The 27,808-nt window shown below is 52.6% G+C and overlaps 9 protein-coding genes across 9 annotated transcripts; 5 read left to right on the top strand and 4 right to left on the bottom strand.

Moving 5' to 3' along the window:
* Positions 1-320: 320 nt before the first annotated feature.
* J4E82_005762 (uncharacterized protein) lies at positions 321-5,612 on the bottom strand (the record flags this gene model as incomplete). The annotated part of the gene is made up of 1 exon (XM_051732023.1): positions 321-5,612. The coding sequence occupies one exon, from the start codon at positions 5,610-5,612 to the stop codon at positions 321-323; it is 5,292 nt and encodes a 1,763-aa protein (XP_051588272.1).
* A 1,388-nt stretch (positions 5,613-7,000) lies between these two features.
* J4E82_005761 (uncharacterized protein) lies at positions 7,001-7,927 on the top strand (the record flags this gene model as incomplete). The annotated part of the gene is made up of 1 exon (XM_051732022.1): positions 7,001-7,927. One exon carries the CDS (start codon positions 7,001-7,003, stop codon positions 7,925-7,927), a length of 927 nt encoding a protein of 308 aa, XP_051588271.1.
* A 1,033-nt stretch (positions 7,928-8,960) lies between these two features.
* J4E82_005760 (uncharacterized protein) lies at positions 8,961-13,336 on the top strand (the record flags this gene model as incomplete). Its single annotated transcript, XM_051732021.1, has 5 exons — positions 8,961-9,078; positions 9,123-10,927; positions 10,990-11,322; positions 11,371-12,214; positions 12,264-13,336. The coding sequence occupies 5 exons, from the start codon at positions 8,961-8,963 to the stop codon at positions 13,334-13,336; spliced, it is 4,173 nt and encodes a 1,390-aa protein (XP_051588270.1).
* Positions 13,337-14,212: 876 nt separating this feature from the next.
* On the top strand, positions 14,213-15,733 carry J4E82_005759 (uncharacterized protein; the record flags this gene model as incomplete). The annotated part of the gene is made up of 2 exons (XM_051732020.1): positions 14,213-14,377; positions 14,468-15,733. The coding sequence occupies 2 exons, from the start codon at positions 14,213-14,215 to the stop codon at positions 15,731-15,733; spliced, it is 1,431 nt and encodes a 476-aa protein (XP_051588269.1).
* A 502-nt stretch (positions 15,734-16,235) lies between these two features.
* J4E82_005758 (uncharacterized protein) lies at positions 16,236-17,555 on the bottom strand (the record flags this gene model as incomplete). Its single annotated transcript, XM_051732019.1, has 2 exons — positions 16,236-16,474; positions 16,535-17,555. 2 exons carry the CDS (start codon positions 17,553-17,555, stop codon positions 16,236-16,238), a joined length of 1,260 nt encoding a protein of 419 aa, XP_051588268.1.
* Positions 17,556-18,624: 1,069 nt separating this feature from the next.
* On the top strand, positions 18,625-19,407 carry J4E82_005757 (uncharacterized protein; the record flags this gene model as incomplete). Its single annotated transcript, XM_051732018.1, has 1 exon — positions 18,625-19,407. One exon carries the CDS (start codon positions 18,625-18,627, stop codon positions 19,405-19,407), a length of 783 nt encoding a protein of 260 aa, XP_051588267.1.
* Positions 19,408-19,767: 360 nt separating this feature from the next.
* J4E82_005756 (uncharacterized protein) lies at positions 19,768-21,027 on the bottom strand (the record flags this gene model as incomplete). Its single annotated transcript, XM_051732017.1, has 1 exon — positions 19,768-21,027. The coding sequence occupies one exon, from the start codon at positions 21,025-21,027 to the stop codon at positions 19,768-19,770; it is 1,260 nt and encodes a 419-aa protein (XP_051588266.1).
* Positions 21,028-21,675: 648 nt separating this feature from the next.
* On the top strand, positions 21,676-22,924 carry J4E82_005755 (uncharacterized protein; the record flags this gene model as incomplete). Its single annotated transcript, XM_051732016.1, has 3 exons — positions 21,676-21,789; positions 21,948-22,017; positions 22,071-22,924. 3 exons carry the CDS (start codon positions 21,676-21,678, stop codon positions 22,922-22,924), a joined length of 1,038 nt encoding a protein of 345 aa, XP_051588265.1.
* Positions 22,925-24,047: 1,123 nt separating this feature from the next.
* J4E82_005754 (uncharacterized protein) lies at positions 24,048-27,603 on the bottom strand (the record flags this gene model as incomplete). The annotated part of the gene is made up of 4 exons (XM_051732015.1): positions 24,048-26,617; positions 26,665-26,883; positions 26,929-27,000; positions 27,045-27,603. The coding sequence occupies 4 exons, from the start codon at positions 27,601-27,603 to the stop codon at positions 24,048-24,050; spliced, it is 3,420 nt and encodes a 1,139-aa protein (XP_051588264.1).
* Positions 27,604-27,808: the final 205 nt, after the last annotated feature.

The raw sequence follows: 27,808 nt of genomic DNA, 5'->3' as shown, positions 1-27,808 counted from the left end.
ACAAGTGATAATATAGGAAAGAGTGTAGGCGTGAGGCGGAGATTATGCACCAGCTCCATAGTTTGCTGCTTCCATCTCAGTCTGGTGACGCATCTGCTCATTGCGCATCTCAGTTCGCGACTCAGTGCGTGATTCAGTCCGTGACTCAGTGCGTGATTCTGTGCGAGACTCTGTTCGGGATTGTGCGCGCGAACTTATGGAACCAAAGAGCGAAGGCCTGGAAGCCTGAGAATTGACTTGTCGACCTTTGACTGAATGTTGGTGAAGGTGTCCAACGTCGTGTTTGCCTTAGACATGTTAGCTCTTGTACATTGTTGGGATCAAAGAATCTTACCATCGCAGCATGCTCGGACATTAGGCATGAAATCCTGGTCGCGCTCTACGTGTTCATGGATGTCCCGACTAAGCTCCATATTCGAGACGCTAGGCTCTTCGTACATGGCAGACTCTGTAGCGCTGGTCCTGCTGTTTCGCCGGCTCGTAAACGATCCTCGCAGAGCAGAGACACTGGGTCGGAGCATGCTGTTGATACGGCTCGAAACAGATCCATGCACTAGTGGCTCGGTTGATGTTGCACGATGTGGTGTAACATGCGACTGTCGAATCGTAGGTACTTGGCCATAATCGCGAGACGACGTCCTCCGGGTTGCATATGACGCCATGGAGCCTCTTGAGCGCCCTGTTTGCCGAGAGGAGCTGCGGTATCCGCCATTGAATTCGTCCTGGATCTCATCTTCGGTGGCTGCCTTGTGCTCCTGATCAGACTTTGCAGGCGACTTCTGCTGTTCACTCTCGTCGACCCGTTGGCATAGATAGTTCAACGCGTTGTACCATGTCTCGTGCCTTTGACCTGTTGTAGCAGTAAACTTCATGGATCGACCAGGCGTGATGACGAGTAAGCTCTTCTGGTGAAGTCCGGGAGGTAGAGGGTTAGGGTCATCAACTTCTTGAACAGATTCGATAGCAACGCTTTTAGCCTTTAACGTCGTTTTGTCAGCACTCTGAGGATCTCGGTCGCTCCAGTACAGCGTCCTGGTATAAGGATGGATCCAGAAGAAGCGGCGATGGCGGTTCTCAGACATGCCTTCACGCCCGGTCTTGCGGGTGTACTTCCACAAGTACTCGCCGATCATGGTCTGAGTGATGGCCTGTATCATGCGCGGATCTGTCGCGCCAGGCGGCAGTCCATTTGCAGCAAAAGACGGGCCGCCTGGGATGTTGAAGCGCTGGTCAATCTCCGAGGTGAACGACGACAGTGAGGACCTCCGGCTAAGAGGCGAAGAAGCTCCGCTGCGCTGCGATTGTCGGCGTACGCGTGGTGTGGTTCCGCCTGTCCTGGGGGTGAGAGTGTTGCTGTTCGTCTTGATAGTAGGCGTATGCGGTCGCTTTTTGTAGGCAGATGCTGGCATTGTAGGTGGTCCCATTGCGCCCGGAGAGATTGGTTTGAGAGTCGCTGCGGCGATGACTTCCTTATGATCCGAAGGCAGTGGTGGCGGTGTTGCAGCGCGAGAGCGCATACTTCCAGAGCTACCAGGACGCTTGGGTGTTCGGCTTGGCTCATTTGCGTACTTTTTACCAGGCGACTCAGGTGGAGACAGTGACTTTTCTAGCCCGGACGTGGTGATCAAACTACTCCATCGCTGACTCCGGGCGAGCAGTAGCTTGTCGATTTGCTGGGCAGACACCATTGTCTGAGTGCCTCCGTCTGTCATTGGTGTTCGGGGCGTTTCCCTAACAACATTGGCATTCACAGGCGTAAGAGGCATACGACCATCCGTGCTGTCAACTCGTGGGGTGCTCATCTCTGATGTGACATCCTTATCCGAGGGTAGTGTAGCGTCAAAATAACCAAGCTTTGGCGTAGATACTTGCTTGTTCTCCATTGCTTCTGTCTGGGAAGAAGCACTGGTAGTTACAGCAGGCGCGACGGCCCGATGAGCAGTAACAGGTCTTGACGGTGTCAATGGTTCAGTGCCCTGTGTAGCAACAGGAGACAATGTCATGGTGGGAGCTGAAACACGATTCGCTGTGGATGGACGACTTGTCGGAGTTGGCAGGAATGCCGGAAGCGTCGGCGACTCAGGCTGAGTATCCTGGACAGTTCGCACATCGGAAATGTTGTGTACAGAAGCCGAAGGAGCAGGGGGTGTGACCGGTTCGGTCTGAAGTCCGCTAAGGACAGACAATTGCAGAGGTGCCTGCTTTGGCTGTACGGGTTCAGTAGCTTGAGACGAGACCCCCGAGAAGTTGGCAGGAGACGACTTCTCTGGTACGACTGGCTCAGTTGACCGTGAAGACAGCCCGGAGAACGAGAACGGTGCTCCTCTCATAGGCTCCACAGGATGGGATGTCTGGAAGGACAGCGACGAGAGCTGTGGCGGGTCTGCTTTAGGGATTTCCACTGGGTCAGTAGAACGAGCAGAGAAACTTGACAGTTCCAACTGTGGTTGCCGCAGTGCAGCAGGCTCGGTAGCCTGTGCGGAAAGTTGAGAAAACTGCTGCTTGCTGGGTCTCGGCGCCAGCGGTTCTGTTGATTGAACGGACGTTACAGAGAACGTGGATGGGACCGCACGAGGTAGATCCTTAGGCTCAGTCGTGTGAGACGACAAAGAAGACATCTGCAGCAATGTCGGTTTGTAGGGTACGTCCCTAGGCTCAGTCGCGTGAGCAGACAAGCTTGACATCTGGAGTGGTGCAGGCTGTTTGCTGTGATGAGAGTCTTGTGCAGTAGATGCTGGAACGATATCGGAGATTGACCTCGACTCCGACGCCGAGGTAGATTCGTCGTGCTGTGTAGGCTCTGTCGCCTGCGCATAGATAGCAGACGTGAAAAGGCCTGCTGGAGCCAGTAGCTTGGGGGCCGGAGCTTCCCGGGGTTCCGTAGTCTGCTGAGAGATAGACGACACGTCCAGAGAAGGAGCAATGACCTTGTCCACCGCTGGTACAATAGGGTCAGTACCTTGGGATGACACGGTGGATACCCCCAGAGAAGGAGGAGCAACATGTCGAGGCTCGGTGGTATTGGCAGACACCGACGACATCTTTAGAGGAGCGATAGGTACAGCACGTGGCGTTGTATCTTGTGCGTTCAGCGAAGAAATTGCGAACAACGGAGCTGAAGGAACTCTTGGCTCGGTTCCTTGACTTGAGAAAGATGATACAGCCAGTTGGGGTATCTTAGGGGTTTGAGGGCTGGTAGCATGGCCAGAAAGGGTAGAGAGCCCAAGAGTTGGCGGAAGCACATGCTTGGGTTCGGTGTCTTGCGAGGAGACCAAGGAGACTTTGAGATCTTGACGGGGTAGAGCTTGCGGGCTCGTATCTTGCGAATGCAGGGCAGAGACTCGCAATGTAGGCAAGGGAACGGCTTGCGGTTGAGTGTTCTGGCTTGAAATGGAAGATATGGAGATGGGTTCAGGAACATCTGCTTCTGTCATCGTGCCCGAATCCACCATAGTCGGCTTGGGTGCATCCGACTGAAGAAGGGACCTTCCAAGAACGGCCTTCCTTAGGGGATCTGGCGTGGCATGGCTGGAATACACGACACTGGATCGACTTGGCGAACCCTCCACAGAACTGGCATCGTCGTCGTCTCCACTCAGATCGTTCAACTCTGCTAACAGACTCTTGCCTTGGGCCGGAGTGTTCTCGTTGCTGCTGCTAACATAGCCGGCAGGAGAGTCTCTTGACGCGGGTGGCGTACCTGCGAAGAAATCCAAACCTCTTGGCGTCGATCTCCGCGAACTGCTGTCCCGAGCCTTCAACCTGAAGCGAGAACTCTGGTGGTGAAGAGGAGTCCTGAAGTCTGAATCATATTCGTCGCCAGAGGCGGAGGCTGTACTTCGGTAGGAATTGATGCGACCACCTTGTGAGATGGATGGTCGACTCCGTCGCGCACTAGACTTGGCAGGTCCTGCTTCAGTCTCAGTCAGCTGATCGCTGCTATCTCCGTCAAGGGTCTCAGCTCCGGTTTGGAACGCGTCAGATTCAGTCGCCATGCCATCACGTTCGTTGGCAGTCTCGAAAGCAGCATCCGATGTTTCGTTAGCAGTGTCAGCGCTTTCGTATGCGCTCGTCTCTGCGGCGGAACTGAAGCCGCTTGGGAAGGACCCTGGTACAGAGTTCAAGTGTTGTGGTGGCCTACTTGGGGTCTCAGGTACAATGTCTTGTTCTTCCCATTCGTCGTCTTCCACAATCTCTTGTGAGACGTTACGCAATGCTCCAAGACGATCAGCTCGCGGAGGTGGTTTCATGGAGGCAGCCTTGTCACTCTTCCGTCGCCTACTTGCACTACCAGGTCCAGCCAGAGCGCGCTGAGCGTCAACCTCATCACGGGCATCCTGAAGCATACGTTTCAGCTCGATCTTTTCGGTCTTTTCACGGTGGATGTTGTTCTTGAGTTGCTGGATCATACGGTGGGCGTGCTGGAGCGAGTGTTTGAGTGTTTCCGATTCGAGCATACCATGGCGTGGTGTGGCCTTGCTTGGAGAAGGTTCAGGTGAATGTTCTGGGGTACGAGATTGGAATCTCACACCACGATCATCGTCAGACGATCCCTCAGATCGACCACGATGTTCTGATCTTGCGCGGTAAGCAATAGCTTGAGCTAGCTCCTGGTTCTTGGACGTGAGCTCTTCGACCTTGCGTTGCATTGCACCTTTCTCCGTCTCTGTCATGGCTGCAACTCGCCGCAAACTAGAAAGCTCAGTCTCATGCTGCTTGGTTTTGTTGATGTGATCGTCATTGAGTTTCGTGTACATCTGCTTCAGATCTTCCAACTCCTTCTCCAAGGTTGATCTCTCAGTACGTGCTAGGTCCAGAGCATGGTTGAGACTTCGCTCCTTGTCTGCCGCTGACTTGAATTGTGTCTCCGACTCGCGGACCTGTGTCTCAAGGTTCCAGTTGACGTCTTTGAGCCGCGATTCGCTTTCGTCGAGTGTCCGTAAACGTTGCGACAAGCCTTCGACCTCAATTTCGAGCTGCGATCGATCCAGATCAGCCGCCTTGAGGGCTTCATCCTTCTCAAGGAGAACGGCCTGGAGGTCCTTCAACTGAGAAAGCAAAGACGTAGAGATTTCTGTAGCCAGCGCGATGTCATTGATGCGACTAGGCTGCTGGTTCCTCTGCTTTCGCGAAGGAACGCTCACTTTGGTCGGTGACTGGATCGCTTCGCTAGAGTAGATGGAGCCGCCAGTGGGATCAGTCTCGCCACTGGGGACGCGAGACTTGGGGAGAAAGGCGCGAGCCGTTTCCCGACCAACCTCGTTGAACTCCTTCTCTAGCTCAGCCAGCCTCTGGCGCAGCTCTGGGCCGATATCACTGTCTTGTTGTTGCTGATCAACCTCCTTCAGTTTGTCCTCTAGCTCCTTCCTCTGCTGGACAAGCGCGCTGCCCAGATGCGACGTCTCCTGTAGTCTGCGCGTTGTCTCTGCCAAGTGTGCCTCGAGGGCGCGCTTGGCCTGCTGGGGTGATCCATTAAGATAGAGAGAGAACTGCGAGTTGTCGAAGGCAGAGTATCGCTGCCGGTGGGCGTCGTGCGGCGCCGCGAGGAAGGGGTCGGAGCCATTGTGGTGCTCCACCGAGAGCGCGCCCGGTGGAGGATTTGCTGTAGCCATTAGTAGTCCCTAGGGTCGTTTCTTATTGTGTCATCTCCTGGAAAAGATTCCCCACTTGCACGTCGCTGTGCCTCGGAAATGGCGGTAGGAGATGGGCGGAGTTGGCGAAAGGCAGGATTAAGGAGCGGGAAACGTGCGCGGATTAGAGCGGCAGGTGGTGGCGGCGTGTCGGGGGAGTATTAGAGACAGGAGCGAGTAAAGGGTACACTCCGTCGGGCGGTGGGCGGAATGGAATAAGGGTTTGGATGAGAAGGACGCGTGGGAAAGCGACTGGGGACACGGCAGCGGCTGCTGGCACTCGGTCGCGTTTCCGTCACACTAGGGAAAAGAAGCAAAGGCGCATCACCAGGCTGAGCCTCGGGATGGCGAAGAAGGAAAAAGAAGGGAATGCCGAACGGGCTGGAGGGGCTACAGAGGCGACAGAGGAGGGATGACAGCAGCGCGGATGATGTTGTGCAGAAGAGCGAAATGAAGCGCACCGTGCGCGGCTTTTGACGCTTTCACGCTTTCGCCATCGACCCAGCGCGCACACCCATCACGCATCCACAACATCAACAAAGCTACAGATGCCCCTCGCTCCCCTCCATTGGTTCGCGCCGGCACTTGCTGCACGTCTAATCGCTAGACTATGCAGACGACGTGGTAGTGCAGCGGGCCCCCTCACTACTGCAGCTCTGCTAGGCCGAGGGGGGCTGTTTGTATGCGCGATTGGATCACCGCAACAAAGACGCGCATTGCATTACCCCACGACCACCATGTGCCATGTCAACATGGCTGCGTGGAAAGGGGTGACGCCATGTTCCTGGTAAACACAGTGAGACGTAACATCCATAGCAAACACCGCGAAACGCATGAAAAGAACATTTCGTTGGAAGAACGTGCTTAGTGTGTTTGCAAGGTTATCTGCTATTAGGTAGGGTCACACCATGTACAACAACACATAGAAGCCAACTATGCTCCCACCTGTAAATATCACTGTTTCTATCGCATGTTTGCAGGCGTCTTTCTGCATGCATCGTTATGCTCGCTAGTCCTGGATCCACAGGTGCAGGAATGCCGCAGCCTGCATATGAACTGGTATAAGACCGTACCTAAAGGATCTGCCATCAAGTCCCGAACACAACCTCCACAAAAAGCTCAAGTACCGGTCACAGACGTTTTACGTCTACGTAGGTTTGATTGCAGGGTTTAGCTTGCCAGTCCGTCCCTATCCGCTATCTACCTACTGTAGACAGTCCGGGACCTCCGAAGCCCTGCGCCACTACCCCAGATTGCATCACGTGAAACTGGATTTCTTAGCCACAGCTTGGCTCGAACTTTCTGCGGCTCACTCCTACAACACTACCTGATCTGCACCTCACCTCACACTCATTCACGCATATCCGACCATGGACGCGCCCGTCGTCAAGTTCAAGAAGCGAGGTGCCAAAGCTGCGCCCCGAAAAGTCGCTCCGCCACCGCCTCAATCCGACTCGGATTTCTCGTCAGGGTCAGACGCAGAGGGCGAAGATGGTCACGTAGTCAAGCGACGGAAGACTAACGGTAATGCGCTCAAGGCTTCCACCGCAGACCAAAAGGCGACCACAGCCGTCGAGGGCACAACACAGTACGCAGCGAATCGCTCGGCCGTGATAGAAGCAAGCAACGATGCGACCAAGCAATCAAACTGGTACGACGAGAACGCCGACGACGCTCTCAGCTCCAAAAACCTGCTCGGCAGCACGCGAACGAAGCCTCAGACCTTCATTGAAAAGAACCCCGACGCGCCCAGTCGCCAAGTAGGGCCTATGAAAGCATCGACAAACATACGAACAATTACCGTCACAGATTACACGCCGGATGTGTGTAAGGACTACAAGCAGACAGGGTTCTGTGGTTTTGGCGACAACTGCAAGTTCTTGCACGCGCGTGAAGATTATGCGGCAGGCTGGAAGCTGGACCGCGAATGGGAGATGTCGACCAAGGGCAAGAAACCAGGGGGTACAGTTGTCGCTTCTGCGAACAGGGACGAGAAGGAAAAGGATGAGGATGGGGTTGATCTCGCGCTGTTGGAGAAGATACCGTTCGCCTGTATCATCTGCAAGAAGCCATACAAGAATCCCATTATCACAAAATGCGGACACTACTTCTGCGAGGCTTGCGCCCTAAAAAGGTATCGGAAGGATCCTACATGTGCGGCGTGTAGTGCAAAGACATATGGCGTGTTTAATGGCGCGAAGAACCTCCAGAAGTTGTTGGAGAAGAAGCAGAAATGGGAGGACAAGAAGAAGGCAGAAGCGGAAGAGAAGGCAAAAGAAGAGGAAGGCGGCGATTGAGACTAGTAGGCAGCATTTGGTGTCGAGATATCAGGGAGGTGTTCAGCAACATATACAATGGCCGGTGATGGAAGCTGGAAATCTCTTTGCTTCGCTCCCCCGCGGCCATATCCGCTAGTCCTCATACATGCCTATGTTGTAGAGGCAATCGGGCACATTACGACGGAACACGGCACCACTCATAAGGCTCTCAATGTTGACTAGTAGATGTCCGCTTAGGACCATTCCAGCGCGACCTCCACAGCCACCTTCATACAGGTTAGCCGTTACCATCTCAAGAGTTGCTAGTCAGGTAGCTATATATGATAGGAAGAGGAGGCAGTTCGTATGCCTTGTAGAAAGATCGACGGCTTACACAACGCCGGAAGGAAGTACGGGAGCTGAGCAAAGGAATAGAAATGCATAATTTATTTCTATCAGTGTACATCAAGTCCATCCTATGCGTCAGCATTTCTCGCTCGAACCCAAAAAGCTCTATCTATTAAACTTGAAGTTCTTCTTCTTGACGTATCTACCACGTGCTTGTCGATTGCAGACGACATTACCGCCAACAAAACGAATTTCCGGTCACCCCAGCTCGCTAATGTCTCAACCTGGAATACACCAAGAAACCTTCAGTCTAATGTACCTAGGTAGACTAGTAAATTGAACAAGACGATTATATGTAATCGCAAATTACAAACTATGGAGAAGGCTAGAACAATCATGTGAACAACAACTAAACAGACGTCGTTTTCTGTTACGTATACCATACAAAGTCATGTTTGCGCGATCTTGAGAGGATTACCACTCTTCCAAGGTTATTTCTATATGCGGTTAGCGCCATGATCTTAGCGCATACCCGCTTTGCTCCCCTCGATTGGCATCTGGCTCATCTTCAGACCGCCAGCCTTTCGTCACTCGAAGCGCTACGGACTTCGTTTTTGCCTGTCGAATTGAACAAGGAGTATTTGCTCGGAGTCGTCAACGACGTTTGTGAGAAAATCATGTGTATTAGGTAAGGGTCTGGATCGGTGTACTTTCCGTCAGTGCTATGGCTTCAATATGTCGTGCACGGCTGCTATCAGACTTGAGTGCGCAAACAGTCTGTGACAGAGAAGCGACTTCATTGGATGGCAGACTCTGTGCATTCCACTCTCGACAGTGTCATGGTAAGCAAGCTTCGCTCTTCGCCTGTTAATGCTCACATTTGCAGCTCTGTACCTAGGTTACAAAGGGCGAAACGCTGTCCTCGATATACAGGAGTTGCCAGTGTACTTGGCTGGAAAGAAAGCTTCTATCGTTGTTCAAGACTTCAACGATGTCGACAGCGAAGCAACACTACGGGAGTTACACGACTATCTGTTCCGAAGGTACAACTTGCTTGATCGCGTAATTCGAGCACGCAAACTGCATCATAGTCATTTCTTTGCAGTTGATAACGACTATGGCCACGAAAAGTACCTGGACCGACTACAGAATGAGCGATACAACATGGTTAAAGCTCTCGAGAAACTTGGCAAACGTGCTGCGGAAGTCATGTACGAGCAGAAGCAGTGGTTTGGTTGGATTAAACAATGCCAGGAGAAAGAGGCGGAAGAGGCGGAAAGTGAGGGGAGGAAAGTGAAACTGGAATCATTACTCTTCAAACGGCACCAAAAAGAGATCGATCGTCATCAACGTGAAAGAAACTCCAAAGAGAACAAGAAGCGCCAAGAACAGTACCTGAATAAGATGTATGCCAAAAGCCTCGCGCAGATGTCAAAGGAAGAGCAAGAGGAATGGGATCCTATCCAAGATGTGTACGGCTATGAAAAGGATAATTACATTGAGCTCATCAAATTCTTTCTGATGCTCAACGTGCAGGAGCATGACGAGCTCCCTGTACAAGCGGAGCCATCCCAGCTTGACGGCCCAGCGAATTCAAAGCCTGCAGAGAAGGCGCTCTCCAAGAGCGCGAAGAAGAGAGCAAGAAAAGCTAACGCAGAGACAAAGAAGTTAGAAGATCCAACCACACAAGACGATGGGGGCAAGGGCTTCATCGAAATGGAGACTAAGGAGCAGATGCGTGAGAGACTACGGACGCCTGTTCGGTTTGAACGCGTAGCGAGCTACTATGTTCATGGCAGCGAGGGCGCTGTCGAGCCCAGGACGACTCCCATACTTCCTCACGATGAGATCGAGCAGCTATTGGTCGAGATCGGCGAAATTAAGAATCTCCTCTTCTGTAGACTTCTTTTAGCATCTAGCGCACTGCTACCCATTGCGATCCAGACCAACAACATAGAGGAATTTTTACAAAAGGACGATGTGACAAGAGAGCATTTACGAGATCTTTGTCTCAAGTTGGAGCGTCCTAGTCTTCAGGATGTGCGAGATGCATGTGCAGACTTCATACGCGAGAGGGATGGCGCTGATGAGCCTGAGGTACCAACAGACTCGGCTGAATACCCTTTCCATAACGATGTTACGGACGACATCATGCTACAAATGCATAACAACAGTGGTCAACGTTCTGTCCTCATGAACCAATACCGCACCAAACACGAAAGAGCGACAAAGAAGAAATCACAACAGCGGCCGCCCGAGTCGGAACAAAATGGCCTTGTAGACTTTGGTAACACTTCTGGTGAGAACACATTCACTCAGAAGCGAGTCAAGATCAGGGTTTGCGGTCGTGACATGTACAACTACCGTAGCGAGCAAGCTCTCAACCGCAGCGGCTGGTTCCACTTCTCCATCATCGCCAAAGACTCCAACCTCGCTGATGCCGTCGCCTTGTGTCGCAACTGGGACGAGTTCTTCGAGCTCAACATACTGACCACATATCACTATTTCCTGGCTCCAAAGTGGACAAGATTCACTGGGGATGCCCATCGTCAACAACTCGCGCTTGTTGGGTTCATACCTTACTTTCAAATCGATAATGCCGAGGCTAAAACAAAAAGATCTCAAACTGGCGGCCGTGGGATTGCAGGACGATCACACGAGATCAAAGAATCCCGCAATATCATTTGTGGCGTAAGTTTCTCTGTAAAAACTGCATGAAAGACCTACACTGACTTCGTACACCCATTGCCCAGTACATCAAGCGTAACGATGTCTTCAATCGTCGCTTCATTCAGTACCTGACTATGGAGTCAGGTGAACTACGTGCTTTGATTCGCGATCCAGTAACTGGTTATGTCATAGTGCAGCCACCCGAACAGGAACTCTGGCTAAGCCGTGAGAAGACTGGGATTGGTAGAGCTAGCAAACGCGAATACAATATAACTAGCGAAGTCGGACCTGCCTTTATCGAAAAGGTCGAAGCTAGGAGGTCATGGCAGGTCAATTTCGATGATTACTACGATGTTTACATTTGGGATGCGGCACCCGGTGGAGGCGCTTACGAGCTGCAGCAGAAGATTGAAGAGGTATTCCATGCACAGCTATGTCTATCTGTGGATAGCTAACGAAACTAGGTGTTTGCGCATGCCCTTCAGTTTCGGACAGCCAAAGACATGTTAACCCGGGTTCGCCACATCTTCCAAACTGTGACAGAAGAAGATGATACCGGGCGTATTCGCAGCGTTCATCCAGGGGAGAAGGTACAGACTATGGCTGATGTCCTCGACAAGAATGCGGAGATTGCTAGCAACCAGTCCCTTCCCGAAACACAGAAAGCAGTAGATGACATGGTTAAATTGCGATACGAGTTCACAGAGGCGGATGAAGTAGAGGACGCTATCCTGTTTCCGAAAGACGCGGAAAGCGACATACCCAACCGGTCTCCCCGTTATAAGACCGCCATAGAGAAATTCCAGATGGGAAAGCTCAGAGCCTGGAAGATCAGTTACGATCTCAGTACTGATGAGGAATCATCGGGTTCCGATTCTGATTCTAATCCTGATTCTGAATCTGAATCTGAGTCTGAATCGAACGAAAACGAAGACGAAGACGACGCCAGTATGGAAGAGAATGCACAATTACAAACGGACTTGAGTCCCAGGCGCGCTCCAGGTCGAGCTTTGAAAGGAGATTTTCATAAACACTTGTTCGAGGCAGATCAACAAGCACACAAGCAAAGATCTGGTCCTTTGGTCCCACAATATGAGTGGGTGGCTAAGACAAAAGACCCACACTATTTCTTACCTCTAGTACACGATTCCGAGCATGCACGCATGGTAACGGCCGGACTCGAGGTTCCTCCTGCAGATTTCATGTATACGCTAAGGACTGCTCTTCGCCGTCAGCGAGTATATCTTAACAAGGCGTATGATGTTGGGGAGATGATTGAAAGTCATTCCCAACGGTCAAGTGATAGAGGTAGCTTAATCGTCTCCGGTGTTGACAGTAACTGACGATTGCATTTTAGTCGCGAAGGAGTGTTGTCATCTGGGGGACTTGGAACCTGGCGGTCTTAGCAGGTATAACGAGTACCAGTCTATGGTAGCGTCCATGGACGATTTCGTCATGAGCGCTATCAACCCAGGTCCGTTCGAGCTCTGCAAGTTTATGGGGATGGCACCTCTCTTCCGCAAAGAACGTCGAAACGTTGACGATGCTTTCCAAGCCTATGCTGCCATCGCCATGTTCTATGAAACAAAAGACTTTGTCGCTTCTGAATATGGCACACCATTCAGGTCGTCCCTACTATTTGACCAAGAAGAAAGAGCCAAGCGGATTCCAGACCGGAGAACGCATCATAGCAACATGTATATGCCAGCGAAGCTTTGGGCCGATCGGGACAAGCTTCTGAAAGACAACAATCGAGGGGCTCTTGAGTTTGTAGAGGACATTTACCCAATGGAATGGCGCAAAGCGATACGTTCCGTGATCATTCCTTTGTTCAAAGCGGGCGTCATTCGACTTTCGTATCACCCGCGGGTCAGTGGTGTTGTAACAGCCGCGGCCGAACCCGGCCGCCCGCTCGACCTCTACATTGATTGCCGGCACCAGAACCATTCAACGAAAATGATCGGGGAAATGGTAGACCCGACACCCTTGGACCGCGATTACATGGTCAAGACGGCAAAACAATTTCGAGCTCAACACGCTTCAGCAAGGTTTTCAGCGCTGCGTATGTGGTCTGCTCCGCACTTCTACCCAATGAACGCCAGGGAGGGAGACAGGTTCTTGGACGACAGAGGCAGATTCTGGGAATGGAAGTACATTCCCAAGGATATGCCAATGAGCGAATGGAGCATACACAAATCAATGACTATGACGCTGGGTCATTACGAAGACATCTGGAAAGGTCAAGTGGTAGTTGCCCGAGATCTGTTCCTGGTGATGGGTAAGAATGCAGACGATTGTCGGAGATTAAGTGAAGGTGTCACGTGGGCCGTCCAGAAGAAGCCCAGCCGGTGCGAGATAGACTTTTGGCGAAGCTTTGTTAATGTGGATGCCGACTTCTTGGAAGGATTGCATCCTACATGGCTTTCGTAGCGAAGTGTGGAGGCCTTGGGAGATTGTTGTGGGGGCTGTGGTGGCTGTGGTAGGCTAGAGAGCAAGCTCAGCAGCGTGGGCACGTGTCGAGGGTGAGACGCAGACGTTGGATTAGCCTATGTCTGCTTATATACTTGTTTGGGTCCCACAGCATGTCAACTGCAGGATCGCGGGCTGCTTGGCGGCTGACCGATGACGAGCAGTTCGAGGGAGCGATGGTGGTGTGGTGGCAGTTGCAGCAGAAGCAGGCGTGGACGCGTGGTGTGGCAGTAGGGCGGCTGGTGGTGGGATAGCAGGTCGACGCGAACCCTTCTAGAACCGTTGATCTCTGCAACGCCTGAGAAGCCCCCACCGCGGCCTGGCCGAGTTAGGCAAGGCGTGTATCCGAAGAGCAGCCGGATAGAAACCGTCAGATCACAACCTTGAGCGTGCCCCTCTGACCAGCGGAGGCAGAGATTTTGCAATCACCGTCCTGACGCCTCTCGAGCACGCGATTGTGCTTGCCGCGCCCGTTGCCCGCGTGAGAAGCTGCAAAGGCTGCAGTTGCAGTCTCGTTGGCTCGGTGAGATTGACTCTGGTACAGCGCAGCGCGGAAGCCACAGCAAAGCCGTCCTGTGACCTCGACGCCGGCCAATCGCCCGTCAGCCTCCGAATGCGTCACTCCCCGATACCAGGTACGCGACGGGCAATCCGACCATCGCAGCCTGTGCTGCATATAACCGCCCGCCATGAGTGCGACGACTGACGCTGCTCAGGTGCCGCCAAGTATCTTTTTCCGCCATATATAACCACCTGAAGGCCGCAGAGGCCTGCTCCGGCCCTCGCCCAAAGCGGAATCATCCGGCCGATCAGAAGACTCACATTCCAGCGCAGTCCATGCTTCTTCACGCCGACCCGAGCCTGGCCGAGGTCCCAGGCTTCAGAAAAGAGCAATTGGACGCCTTGGCCCGCAGCGTCGAGCTGAGGAGGCAGCAGCTCGAGGACGACATCAACGACTACATAAAGGCCAAGCAGGACGAGCTGCGCAGATATGGCGACGAGGTAGGATTCTGCGCCCGCTGCATCGACTCTTGTGCGAGACTGATTTGGGCCTAGCTTGTAGACCGGTACCGCTCAATGGCATGCGACCAGCAATCCGCCTCTGCAGAACAAACCATTACCAGTAATGCTCAAAGCATTGCGTCACCGCTCGACCCAGAGCCCGAAGAGAGGATCAAGCAGAAGAAGCACACCAGAGTCCACAAGCGGGAGAAGGAGCTCTATGGCCTAGTTACGCCTGTCTTCCTTCCCTTGCTCGACGCACGCGACACGTCGCCGGAAAAGAAGAAGAAGAAGCCCAAGACTGAAGTCGCGCACGGCGCAAACACCACGCCCAAATCAGCCCAGCCAGGAGCGTCAAGAGATGCTGAGCAGAGCAAAGACGGCCGGAAGTCTAGCAAGGACAATACGAACATGGAATGCGCTGCCCCGGAGGAGCCAGCCAAGGAGAATCACCCAGCCGAGACAGTCAAAAAGGCCAAGCGCACCACCATGAAGAAGTCTGCGCTGCGACACAAGGACAAGCCTCGATCGCAGCGGAAGCGAGTCAGTCTGGTCATTGACGGCCAAACCGTCCTGCCCGCAGATACCGTCGAGGAACCACCCCTCACATCGCCCAGCAGCGAAGCAACGTCCGCCTCAAACTCAACGGCATCGCTCGACGACATGATAGATCCGCGACTCACCACCCCAGAGCCACCAGTCTACCTCGAACACCGCGACGCCGTACATCACAGCCTGCCCCTTCCCATGACCAACGCTATCAACTCGGCTGCAAAACCCCTGTCCGAAGCACCAAATACCATATCCATTGCCGCCGAACACTCTCCACCGCTCACCTCCCCACGCTCCCCCAGCATACCTTTCGGCTCTGCCCAAACCGCAACGCGCACGTTTCTCGACCCGTCCCCCTCACTCCCTTTACAAGCCGTGCATTCTATCCCCGAAACTGCTGGTCCAGATCCTATCTATTCGACCGCCGCCGCTACAAGCGCCGAACTTGAAATCGACGACCTCGCAGACGACGACACCAACTTCGATACCTACGTCGGCGGGTTACATGGTAGTGGTGTAGATGACGTGGACCAGGCGGGGAGCTATGGCTACCCCAGTAGTCTGGGCGCCAGCTACATGGAGAGCTATATGCAGAATCGGCCATTGAGCGTGAGGATGCAGGCTGCGAATAAAGCAGGGTTGGGTGAAGAAGAAAAGAGGAAGTTGCTCGAGGAGAAAGATGAAGACGAGGCTGCAGAAGATGACGACTTGGATGATGATTTCAAGCATAGTGGGAGTTTGAGGAACAACAAGGCGGTGGATACGGGTGATGATAACTTCATGGGAGATATGGATGATTTTTGAGATTCGTTATGGGTCAGGGAATTGAAATTGGAGTTGGATACTGGATCATCGACTCCAAATCGCTCTCAATGAGTCATCTTGGATATAGATGATCACTGGAGCAGAGACGCTGGGCATGGCGGAAGCTTTCAGGCTCATTACGCTACAACGACGATTAGACCACGACTACTCGATGTGCACGAGCAATCAAATTCGCATATGAACATTGATCATATGTCAGAAATTTGTAGGTCTACAGAGACTCAGCACATCACGACGACAATAGGACGAACGATCAGACACGTTTCGACCGAGCTTTGGATACCGCATACAGGAATGCTTATAGCTTTCTTTTGTTAAGAAACTCTGTATATATGGGCGGCCTTTTTTTCTCTTATCATTACGCGGTTCTGGATTATTAGATACTGAAGATTTCTTGTATATCATGCCACATGACCTTCAAATATTAAACCTCGACCCGACCCAACTCACATTCTCCTCTATTGAATGGTAATCGTACATGTCAGTCTCTTTGGCTAACCTGCTGAACGCGATTCACTACCCGATCCAGCAGACTCACCATTTCGTCGCTCACGAATCTGGGGTCGTCCTGCTGGATAAAGTGGCCACACCGGACAGCTGTTATGGGACCGATAGCCTTGCCTTCATCTGTGATTTGGCAGAGACCTTCATTGTAGCGGCGCCAAGCGGGGTTGGCATAGGTCATAGTGAGCACCTTTGGAGTCTTCATTGTGCCCGTGTCTATTTGCCGAGTTAGTCTCTGAAGTCCAAGAGTCGACTTGGAAAGAGACATGTACGTACACGACTGCTCAGCAAAGGTCTCCCAGTCATGACCCACAACTGTGAGATACGGACCTCTGCCCAGATAGCCTTCGAGCTTCGGTGCATCCGCGTACGGTAATAATTGCGGGAGATTTCTTCTTGATAAGCCCTCTTGACTGGGGACATCGGGATGGAACATTCTTCTATATTTTTCTCTTGTCGAGCGTACTTCATCCTCAGTTACGCCTTCGGGTAGTGTGTGTGGATTGAAGTCTGGCGCATCTGGGTTCGGCCATATATCTTGATAGTCTGAGTTGGCCATGATGCTGTCTAGAAACAATAAGCCAGACACAGTCCCTGGGTAGCACTGGGCGAAAAGTCTTGCGAGTGCGCATCCGATGCTGTTGCAGACGAAGATGAGACATGGATAGTGGGTAGGTTTATTGATGTCAAGGTGATCCCTCCATATTTGAAGTGTGAATTGCTTGAGTGCTTTGACTGCAGATATTGCGTCATGTCCGTGCGATGGTGGTGGATGCTCGTCGTCTGGATCGGGATCTGAGTCTCCTTGGCCGTATCTATCGTAACTCAATAGAGCAGGATACGGTAGACGTCCAGCTATCCGTTTCTCTAAGAAACTGCGCATTGCCGGATCCCACGAACTTCTTGGCATCATGAGTCCGTTTAGGAAGACGATCAGCGTTTGTGAGAATGGGTTTGGGTGACCCCCGTGGGGCTTGGATGCAGGGTAGTACGTGTAGTGTATTTGGGCACCAGGCTTGTTGTCGAGCGCCAGTGAAGACACCTCGGCGTCGGGAAAGGGTGGTGTGTCATCTTCAGATGAGTTCATGCTTCCAGGAAATGGAATCGCATAGCTGCGATTGTTCATGGATTCATGTTTCCTGGCCGCCTTGGTAGGGTCTGTCTGCGCCGACTTGGTACGTGGAGAATTAGCCTTGTTCATGGTGACGGGCTTCTCCTTTGCTGGCAGACCCTCTCTTTCTTGCTTGGTCAGGCCCGAATATTTGAGTTGTGGAGAGATATAGGGAAAGGCTTCCATGATCTGGCGCAGTGGGGACCTTTGTTAGACAGGCAGCGGTTACTAGTCTTCCAGATTGAGAAGGGGCGATCTGCAATCTGGAGCGGAAGACGTCGGAATGGGGTATGTTGGGGGAATGAAGAGGGCTAGAAGATTCAGGAACGTATATGCAGCTTATGCGTCCTTGAAGGTTAATTCGAGTGTGTACTCGAAGCTGCGAGCGCGTTACCCCTCTTCACAACCAAGGCGGGAGAGGATGGCAGGTGCTAGGTCTCGACCGGAACCAGGCCTATGCTGCCAATGAGCTCTCACGTGTGTAGGCGTATTGCACGCCGCCAAGGGCAGCGATGTTCAAAGTGGTTACCAGGTCGACGGAAATGGAGAGCACGCGGTGTTTCTCGAGATAATGATGTCGCGAGATGACGCCGGTCAGGGCCAGGCGCTTCATGGCGGCCAAGAGGGGCTTCTCATCATGACACGCCGATCCACACCCCAAGCGCGACGGCGGGTGGCTTGAAGGATTCTGCAGGCCTAATGAAGCGTGAAACCAGAAGCGAGGGCAGCAACATCAAGAAAACAAAAAACATAGCGTCTAGCTGGACTGTGCAGTCGGGAATGATGGCGCTGGGGGGATGTGTGGCCGGGGATGATGGTGGGGGCGGACGTGGGCAGCCAGGAACCCTCGTGGCTCCGCGGCTATGACGTGTGACGTGTTTGTGGTGATGCAGGTCGCTGCTTCGCTTTCACCGCACCCGCGTTCTGCGTTGTTTGTGCACTTGTATCCACCCGCTAGACTCGTGCCCTTCATATGAGAGCAACTTACCCGCGCCGCCTTTGCCAGTCCCTCTCTCTCCCCCACCGCAGTCTTACGTCCTCGACTCCCACACACGCATTGCATTGACCGTCGCCGCCCGGTGTCCTTCGCTGTAGCATCCTACTCCCCCGGCATACATTCACCACGCGACACTCTGCCCTCGATCCCGAAGCCACGGCGCACTTTGTCTTCCCGCAGCCTGCATTAGGTGCGTGTGCTGCCTCTAGAAGGCGTAGAAGTCGACTAACCGCCTTCTAGCGTTGATGCAACTTCATGATGCCATACGCCGACGCTGAGACGCAGACTGTCTGGGCTGGCCTCACCAGGATGGATGTTCGTCCTGACATCCTCTTCACTGCCCCCGACACGACTACTCCGCCCGCCGACACGACTACTCCGCCCGCCGAGATGATAACAGACAAGCTGCAGGGCCTGGACAATGTCATCACCGGCGCCCAGCTGGGTACCCTCGATCCCAACAGCTCCTCGTTCCAGACCCTGCTTGCGAGGCGACACAAGCGCCCTGACATGCCCACGCGCATCTCCCTGCCCACGTCCGATCTTGACGACGAAGTCTTCCCATCCCCTCCTCCGACCCATGCTCTGCTCTCCCCGCTACCCGAAGCCAATAAGCGCTTCGCCGGTCACACCCCGTTGATTCCACGCGCCCTGTCTCCGGTCCAGGACGAGCAACCCACGGTTCAAGAGCCGCCTGCTCACGAGGAAGAAGCACGGTTCGGTACACCACCAGAAGATCAGCCCTTGATAGGTCCGCTCATGCTACCGACCAATCCCGTCGATGGCGCTAGTGACCACATAGCACTGGACGTGCTCGATGATGTGCTCGAGAAGGTTGCCAAGGACCAGGACAGGTTCAGCAAACTAAAAGATGCCCCCGAACCCGCCGCTCCCCCGGCCACCGCAGACAATGCTGAAGAAGGCTTGCCACTGAGTCGCAAGGGATCTGCCGAATCTCGCAATTCATGCGCCACCGAAGTCGACGGAGTCAGGCTCAAGAGTCCTCCGCTCAATTTTGGAGTACCCATTGGACAAGTATAGACTACGTCGCAATCACAGTCCCGAAAAGGGAGTTCTTCAGAGCCCGGGGCAACTGCCCCGTCACCTCATAAGAGCAGCCTGGCTCAGACTCCGAGGGACATTTCCCCAGAGTTTGGCTTCATCTAGTGCATTCAAAGGGCGTTTTAGAACGGATTGGGTTGGATCATGACATGGCGTTTGAATTTCACCAAAGACATTACATCACCCGGGAGCGATACCCAATGACATGCACTCGTGCAGTGCATCGTGGTATTCACCGCAGGCCATAGACTACCGGCCTAGCGTCAAAAATAGAAGAATACCATTACAATCTCTTACCAACGCGTGCTTTCATGTCTCGTTAAGCATCAAACTACTTAATCACTTCTTCCCCACAAACCTATCTTTATCCTCCAGGATTCCCCGTGCCATCTCCAATTGCTCGTCTGTCTGGACGACCAACGTTTTGTACCTCGCATCCCCGGCACTAATGTCGGTAACCACATCCTCAACCTGCTTCGCATTCTTGTCTTCATCAATCTTGAAACCCAAACACCTAACTCCTTGGACGACAGCCTGTCTCAGCTTTCCTCCCTTTTCACCAATACCCCCCGCGAAAACAAGAGCATCGACCTCACCATCCAACTTGGTAAAGTAGGGAGCCACATAATTCAGAATACGGTCGACGAAGATGTCAAACGCCAATTTATCCTCCTTTCTCTCGGAAGAGCTGATTTGCCCAAAATCAGTAGTCCCGGTCAGACTCTTCCAGCCACTATTCTTGTTCAAGATCTCTTCAGCCTGCGTAATGTGCAGTTTCTCGCTAGAACTATGCGAGGGTTTTTCTGCGCTGTGTGTATAGTGGAACATGAGAGATGGATCGATGGAGCCAGAGCGTGTGGCACCTGGTAAACCTGCGAGGGGGGTTAGACCCATGGTCGTATCGAGCGACTTGCCGCCCTTGATACAGCATGCGGAAGCGCCGGAGCCTAGATGTAGAGCGATGATATTGATCTGATCGAGCGGCTTGTTCAGGTGCTTTGATACGGCGTTTGCGATGAACGAGTAGCTTATGCCATGGAAACCGTATTTGCGCAGTTTGTTTTTCTGTGCGACCGTTTGGTCGATTGGGTAGGTGCATATATACTCTGGCAGTGTGTTGTGGTACGAGGAGTCGAAATAAGCGATGTTCTTTGCGTGTGGCAGGATGTCTGCTACGGCTCGAACGATGGTGAGCGCAGGCGCGTTGTGTAGGGGGGCTAGATCCGAAAGCTCTTCTATGTGGTGGTATGTTTCCTTATCGATGACCTGGCTTCTGGGGTAGTCACCGCCATGAACGACGCGATGGCACGTGAAGCGGATGTCTTCTTTGTGGTTGAGTTCAGGAAGGCCTTCATCGTTGGTCAGGTGATCTAGGATGTAGCGGAATCCGTCTTCTTGTGAGGTAACATTCTCTAGCTCCTTTCCCTTGATCTTTTCGTCTCCACGCTCATACTTGAGCTTTGCAGGCGGCGCAGTTAGGCCTTCGACAGTTGCTTCAGCAAGTTGTTTCGGTACCGAGGCACCATCCTCCGGGGTTTTGTAGACGGAGATCTTAACGCTAGAGGATCCTGCGTTGATCGAGAGGATGATCTCAGGCATGGTTGCGACTCGTAAGGGTGGTTGTCGGGGGATCTGGCCAAGATATCTTTGCTCTGATGGATGCTAAATGTACCAACTCAAGCTTCAATGCTTGTCCGGATGTCCAGCCCAGCTAGGTAGTTTCGATGTGGAGTAACAATGACGTCGTCAGAAACCTGACGGGAAGCTTGAGAAGTAACAACCCTTTGGAACAGATTCGGGGGTACAAAGTGGTTACTGTGGTCAGTTTATTGTGCTAAATATATATGCTCAATAGATGTCATGAGTTTCAGCTTCCACGTGTAGGTAACATCAAGCTCGAACGATCGGAAGTCGCGGAGCTCCAGACCCAACATTTTCTTTTCTTCGTTGAAACTTGCACATCTACGTCCTCGTCATGCATACGTTAGTCTTCTGTTAGCCTCCTCTGATAGGTCAACATCCTGTCACGGCTTCCCGTGACTGCGTGTGTGTATCTCGCGATGTGCCAGTATGCGAGCTCAAGTGAACAGATGATATGACGTCACTGTCATCGACCCTCCCGAGATCCCAGCCTATGTCAACATCTCTCAACATCTCTAGCCTAGCTATAGAGTATTTTTGGTGGCTGAAGAAGCCAAAACATATGCTCGTATATTAATTGGGCTTTAATTTCTGGGGGGCAAACATATGATTGACGCTCCTGAGGCTAGCTTGACACAAACATCGCAGGCATACTTTCTAGAAGTAATCTCAAATGCTACACTCACAGCCATCATGTCAAACGCACCAAACAAGCAGAGAGTATGTTGGATATGCTTTCGATTGGGTCTAAAGTCTCTGGCACAACCCCGCATCCTCTATGTGCCTCCCAACTGCGGGGAAGCTTAAAATGACCTACAAATCGCATATATGAACAGCATGCTAATCTTGCACCTACATACGCTCCTATTCTCTCACAGTCAACTAATAATCATAAAGAAGAGCTACACAGGGATATGGGTGATCAGCCCAAGACGGCATACATAACAGGTACTCCATGCTGCTCCACCTTAAATCTAACAGATCTTAACCAACGTTCACAGGTGGCGCAAGTGGCATAGGTCTTGCCCTATCAACCCACCTCCTATCCAAAAACTACAAAGTGTTCATAGCCGACCGCAACACGGCTGGCGCTACACACCTCGCCGACCAGCACAACACGCCCAACAACACCGTCCTCTACTATGCTACCTGCGACACGTCAAGTTGGGAATCTCAGCTCTCTGTCTTTCAAGCCGCACTCAAAGCTCTCGGTGGACGCATCTCCTGTATATTCCCTATTGCAGGCATTGGCGAGAAGAAATGGCTTCCCTTTCCTTCTGAGAGCTGCAAGCAGCCCACCGATTCATTTACGAAACCCGATCTCTCAGTTATCGACGTAGATCTCACTGGTGTTCTCTATACTATCGCGTTAGCGATACAGCATTTCCGACGTCAGGATCTTGTTGTTTGGGGGGATAGGGGATCTGAAGACTCGTATCTCCTGCGCGGCACAATTGGTCTGGTAGCAAGTGTATGTGGGTTTTACTGTGTACCCAGTCTACCCATATATACAGCAGCAAAACACGCTTTGATCGGCTTAACGCGATCTTACGGCGCATTGCTCTGGGAAGAGGGTATCGCTGTCAATGCCGTGGCGCCGAATGTTGTCAGGACGGGGATTAGTGCGGAGGAATTCTATCATAGTCTGGAGAAGGAGAGTTTGTTAACACCGATGGATGTGTTGATGGAAGCTTTTGATGTCATGTTGGCGAGAGCAAAGAGTGCAGTAGTGTATGAATGTGGTGCGAAGGGTTGGACAGTGAGGGAAGGTGCAGAATATTTGGATGAGGAGAGTGGGAGATGTTGTGACTTGCTCAAGGAAAGAGGAAGGAAATTGCATTATGGGTTGGAGTAACGAAGCAATCCTGTATTTTTGGAGTCTTCTTTGCCTCTTACCATATTCTCTCATACACTTCAATTGCGCTTTGTTCCATGTCTACGAACTCGCTTTTCCCGCTGCCCGTCATAGCATGATAGTATGCTGAGAAATACAACTAACATAGCGAGGCAAGGCACCATGATAGAGTGGACAAGGAGTTCTGCGTAAGTGTATTGTCGCATCGTCGTGCTGTGTGCGGATGAAGCGTTGGGTGAATTCAATCTGTTTGTTGGAAGTCACGTAATTTTGAGGTTGTGGGACTTAGATGAGGGCGTATCAAAGCTACATAGGCCGGGGGAAAGCATCAAGTGTGAAGAGGCAGTCACTGATCATCGCTCCCCATCATGCAAATGAAGTGTAGACGCACGCTACAGCAAACATCGTCACGAGCCAATGTGATTCCTACACACCGTCATTCAAAGAATCTTGACAATGACTTTTAACAATTTCTCATTCCTCTATCTCGTCCCAGAGAGCCCGAACCTCGTACAAACCGACAGGCACGTTCGCTCATCTTTTATCTATACATGCCTCAATACTTTCCATGTCCGTGTTCGCAACCAGTAATAAACATCAAAATGAGCCAGCCCATGACAGAGTTCCGCAGCCTGCGACCCAAGAGAGACCAGAGAAAACAATGCTGTCGTGTACCGAGATGTTTGTGAACCGAAAGACCGCACCCCGGAAGAAAACAATAGGGAAATTAAACTCCAAGATGATGCGATAACATGCATGTCGCGCGTAGCAAAACAATAACGCCGACCAAGTGAAAGAAACACAAAGCGCTCTGCGCGAGCGCGTGATTCGCGCCGCCGAGTGTAACAGCAGAGTCAACGACATATTGTCGGTGTGTGTGACGTCCGACGGGTGATTTCCCTTCTTTTTCTCTCTTTTCAGTGGCATCTCACCGTTTCTGTCTCGTGATGGCATCGTATGAATTGGCCTGCCCCACCAGTTGGAATCCGGCGTGCAAATGGGCCCCAGGCTGCTCAACTTCAAAATGCAATTTTGTGACGTGTCTCCGCTATTCAAAAGCGAACCAAGCGAGCGACCGAATAGCGATCTCTGTAGTTTTCAAATCGACGGCAACGACAAATATCTAGCCACCCTTGCGATCAGCGGCATTGACGGGCAATGGCTCACCCATTGACTTCTGGTCTGGAGCTCTCGGCTTCTTGTTCTTCCCCTTCTTACGAGGAGGCTGCTGTTGCCAAGAATTGGGACTACTGCCTGTCGCGCTCGGCTTGTTCGTCCTCTCATTGTTCGTGTTGTTCTTTTGCTGTTGACCATTACGATTTTCTTTGGCGTTACCATTCGATCCACCTGTAAGCGATGCGCGACGATGTTGTTGGTTGCTTGGCTTCACCTGCGACTTGTGACTATTGTTACCATTGACGAGCTTGTTAAGATCTGCAGATCTGCCGGCAGTAGGCGAAGGCGTGCGCGTCTCGAACACAGGCGATAGCAGTGGAATTGTCGCAGATTTGACCTCTTGAGGATGTGCTCGCTGCACATTTGAAGTTTCCAGAGGAGGTAGGCCGTTATTGTACGCTGGTGCGCCCCACTGATGGGGAACCGAGCGAGTTGGTGAAATGTCATCGCTTCGGTCGCTTTGGTGACCGTTAGTGGCATCGTAGTTTACCCAGCCATCCCCGAATGTAGGAAATGCTTGCTGGCCCTCGCTTGGCACGCGCGTCAAGCCATTTGTCTCCACTGGTAGGGCACCGTTCATTGAGCCATTCACAATGGGGGGACCCATGTTTTGCACTGCTTTTTGTCTTTCCATCTCCTGAAGAACCAACTGCTGCCGCGCTTGAAGCTGCTGGATCTGATGGATAGCCTGATCATTGGCGTATGCCCCAAGTGAAACTTGAGGTGGCATCTCTTGCGGTACAATCTCTACCGTATCACTTCTAGGACGAGGTTGGCTTGGAAACGAGCCATTAACAATGACTGGACCGTTGTCGACAGGTGGACGGACAGAGTCAATGCGTGACTTGCGCTGTTCAGTAGGTGGCACATCATTCGGCTGAGTAACACTTGTAGAGTAACTACGCATATGCCCAAGTGGCGAAGGAGATCGCGTCACTCGTCGTAAAGCAGTGTTCAGAAGAGGCTGGGTGATCTCTGGCGAGACGCGTCGACGACGCTGAGCCAGTTCGCTAAAGGATGGAATCGATCCAACAGCGTATTCTTGTAGCGGGCGTGCCTGCGGTTGTTCTGCGACGTAGTAGCCAACATATTCCTTGGGCGAACTGTTGTCAGAAGATAGACCCGACTCTGGCTGGGACGTGTTGGGCTTCACCGGGATGTCCGACGTCATCTGTGGTCGCAAAGAATCTTTCGATGATCGTGCGATTGGATAACCAGCAAATTGTGCAGGATCAACGAGGTGAGGTACAGGTGGGTATCCCACAATGACAGGCTGTTGTCCCGCACTGCGAGGAGGCTGTGAGTGCGAACGAAGAGAGCTTGTTTCGCTTGCATTGGATGCGCGATGCACTCCATGTACGCCGGGTATACTACTGCTCAAAGAAGGAGACGAAGGGTTGGTTCGTGATCCATCTTGTGAGCCGTTGGGATCAGACTGAGGCGAAGTGAAGAAGCCAGGGTAGTGATATAGAAAGCCCTGAGGAAGCGAGTTTGGAGGTATTCCACGTTCAGCCAAACGAGGGCTCTGTCGACCGTTGATGTATGGCGACTTTTGCGGCGACCCATTTGTACTGTTAGACGCTCTACCTTGCGCCTGTGCCTGGGCAACGGCGTGGGCATGCATCTGCGCGGCCCGTACTTGATGTGCTTGCTGAGCGTGTTGTTGAGCAGCCAACTGCGCACGTAGAGAGTTCGACTGCATCTCCAGCATTTGGTATTGCTGATACAGCTGGTCGTGTAGCTGATCGTGGATGCCTCTTGGGAAGCTGAAATACTCCGGGCCAGCGCTCGCTGGGATCGGCGGGCTATGTAGGAAGGGTGGTCGACCCTGACCGTAGTTGGAGCTACCGGAAGATCGCCTGCTACCTCCATGCTGACCCTTCAGGTTAAAGCCTCCTCTGCCTCCACGCGTATTCGGACCTCCTCGTCCATTCCGGTTTGGTACACTAGAGGTAATAATAGCTTTCTGCGACTGAGGTTTCTTGAAAATCGCATTCGACTTTTCCTCCGGTGGATAGTCGAATTGCTCGCATGCTTTATCGAGCTGCTGACCGTCTGCAAGGAGGTCGAAAGCGCGACGAATCTCCAGGTGTATACCACGCCAAGCATAATCGTCTGCAGAATTTCCAAGATTACGCTCCGTGTTGAAAGGCTCTTCCACACAGAGGCGATTAACCCCCTCTTTCTGGCCACCGCCAGGATGCCAGCCCTTTTCTTCTCGCGGTATTCGCTTACCCTGTCGTACCGATATCGTGTCTTTCTCATAATCGATTTCGTGTCCGTAGAGACGAAAGAAATGAAACAGCAAGTGGCCCAGACTTTCTTTGTTCTTGTCACCATAACCCCTCAGCTTGTCTATATCGTCGGCGAAACTCGATAACGAAGGCTGGCCGGTCGTCTCGTCTAGCGCTCGATCGGGAAGATCATGCAGGGTAGGAAGGACCGGCGGATCCCGTGTCTGGAGAAAGTTGATAATCAGGCATATCCATGTGTACGAGCTGATTGTGCCACCAATACCTGGGCGATGTTAGTCGGGAAGGAGGGTAAGTATGTAGCAGACTGACCAGCATCGTTCAGGATACGCCTCTTTGTCCAGTGCTTGATGATCATGGCGAGCGGTCGAACACGATCGTCGAGCTGTATATAGGTCTTAATCATGCGCGTATTCTCGATTGCGGCGACGTTGTTCACGTTGATGTCGCAGGCGAGTTGCAGCTCAGGGTCCCAGACTTTTACTATCCGGACCTTGGCTGCTGGTATGCATACCACGCGCTCCATGCCATCTAAGGAGGTCAGTCTCAATCAATCTGATTTGTGGTGTTTCATACGTTTGTCCAAAGCCTCAGCTATTGGGTGCATCTCTTCGAGCCTTTTCATGGGCGTCTGTATGCAAATATCGACTGTTTCTGTTAGTGTGGACCTCGAGATGCTGCGTGGTACTTACCATCGCTCTCAGATGTCCATAACATGTTGCCAGAAGAACCGAATACATGGACCATGATTTTGGTACCAGGAAACTCAGTCTGGAGTATGCGCTCCACCTTTCTTATAAAGCGCGCTCGAGTATCTTCGTCTTCCTGTTTCGGCACTAACCGATCGTACAGCTCCCGCATGTCTCCACTCAACTTGTCGTCCTCGTTGGGATCCAAGCTCTTCTTTGGCTCCTCCTTGGCCTTTTCCAGTATCTCGTCTGATTGGTAGGGCATGCGTCTCCGACCCAGCATACCAACATTGGTCTCGAATCTGCACTTGAAGGGGCGCGCAGGTCTCAGCGTAGGCATGGTGCCGTTGGCTTCGGACGAGACGGAGCGTGGCGAATGGCTGCCCAGTCCGCCGTTGGGCGAGGGGGAGCGCGAGCGCGTGCTGTACTTGCGGGCGACCTGCAGGGGCGTCGAGGGAACGGAATTCGAGTGTTGCGAGACGATAGACGGGCGCTGGGCGCGCGTCTGGGCGCCCGCGTCTTCCCGTTTGCTCGACATATTTGGCAGACGGTTTGATGTCATCGTGGGCGCGCTGGTGGGCACGCTACGCTGTGTATCCTTATTCCCATCTGTGTCATCTGTGTGCGCCTGTGCCGTCTTGACGGGAGGCTTCTTGGAGAGGGTGCGGCCTGAGTCCCGCTGGGGAGGCGGGCTCAGCGAGTGGGGAGACACAATTACGGCGGGGAAGGGCGTGTGCGAGGCGGGCTGATGCACTTCGTCGATGCGC

The sequence above is a fragment of the Alternaria postmessia genome (assembly GCF_024291825.1).
Source record: "Alternaria postmessia strain BMP 2775 chromosome Unknown scaffold_31, whole genome shotgun sequence".
Classification (NCBI taxonomy): Eukaryota; Fungi; Ascomycota; class Dothideomycetes; order Pleosporales; family Pleosporaceae; genus Alternaria; species Alternaria postmessia.
This window is presented reverse-complemented; position numbering and strand designations above follow the sequence as displayed.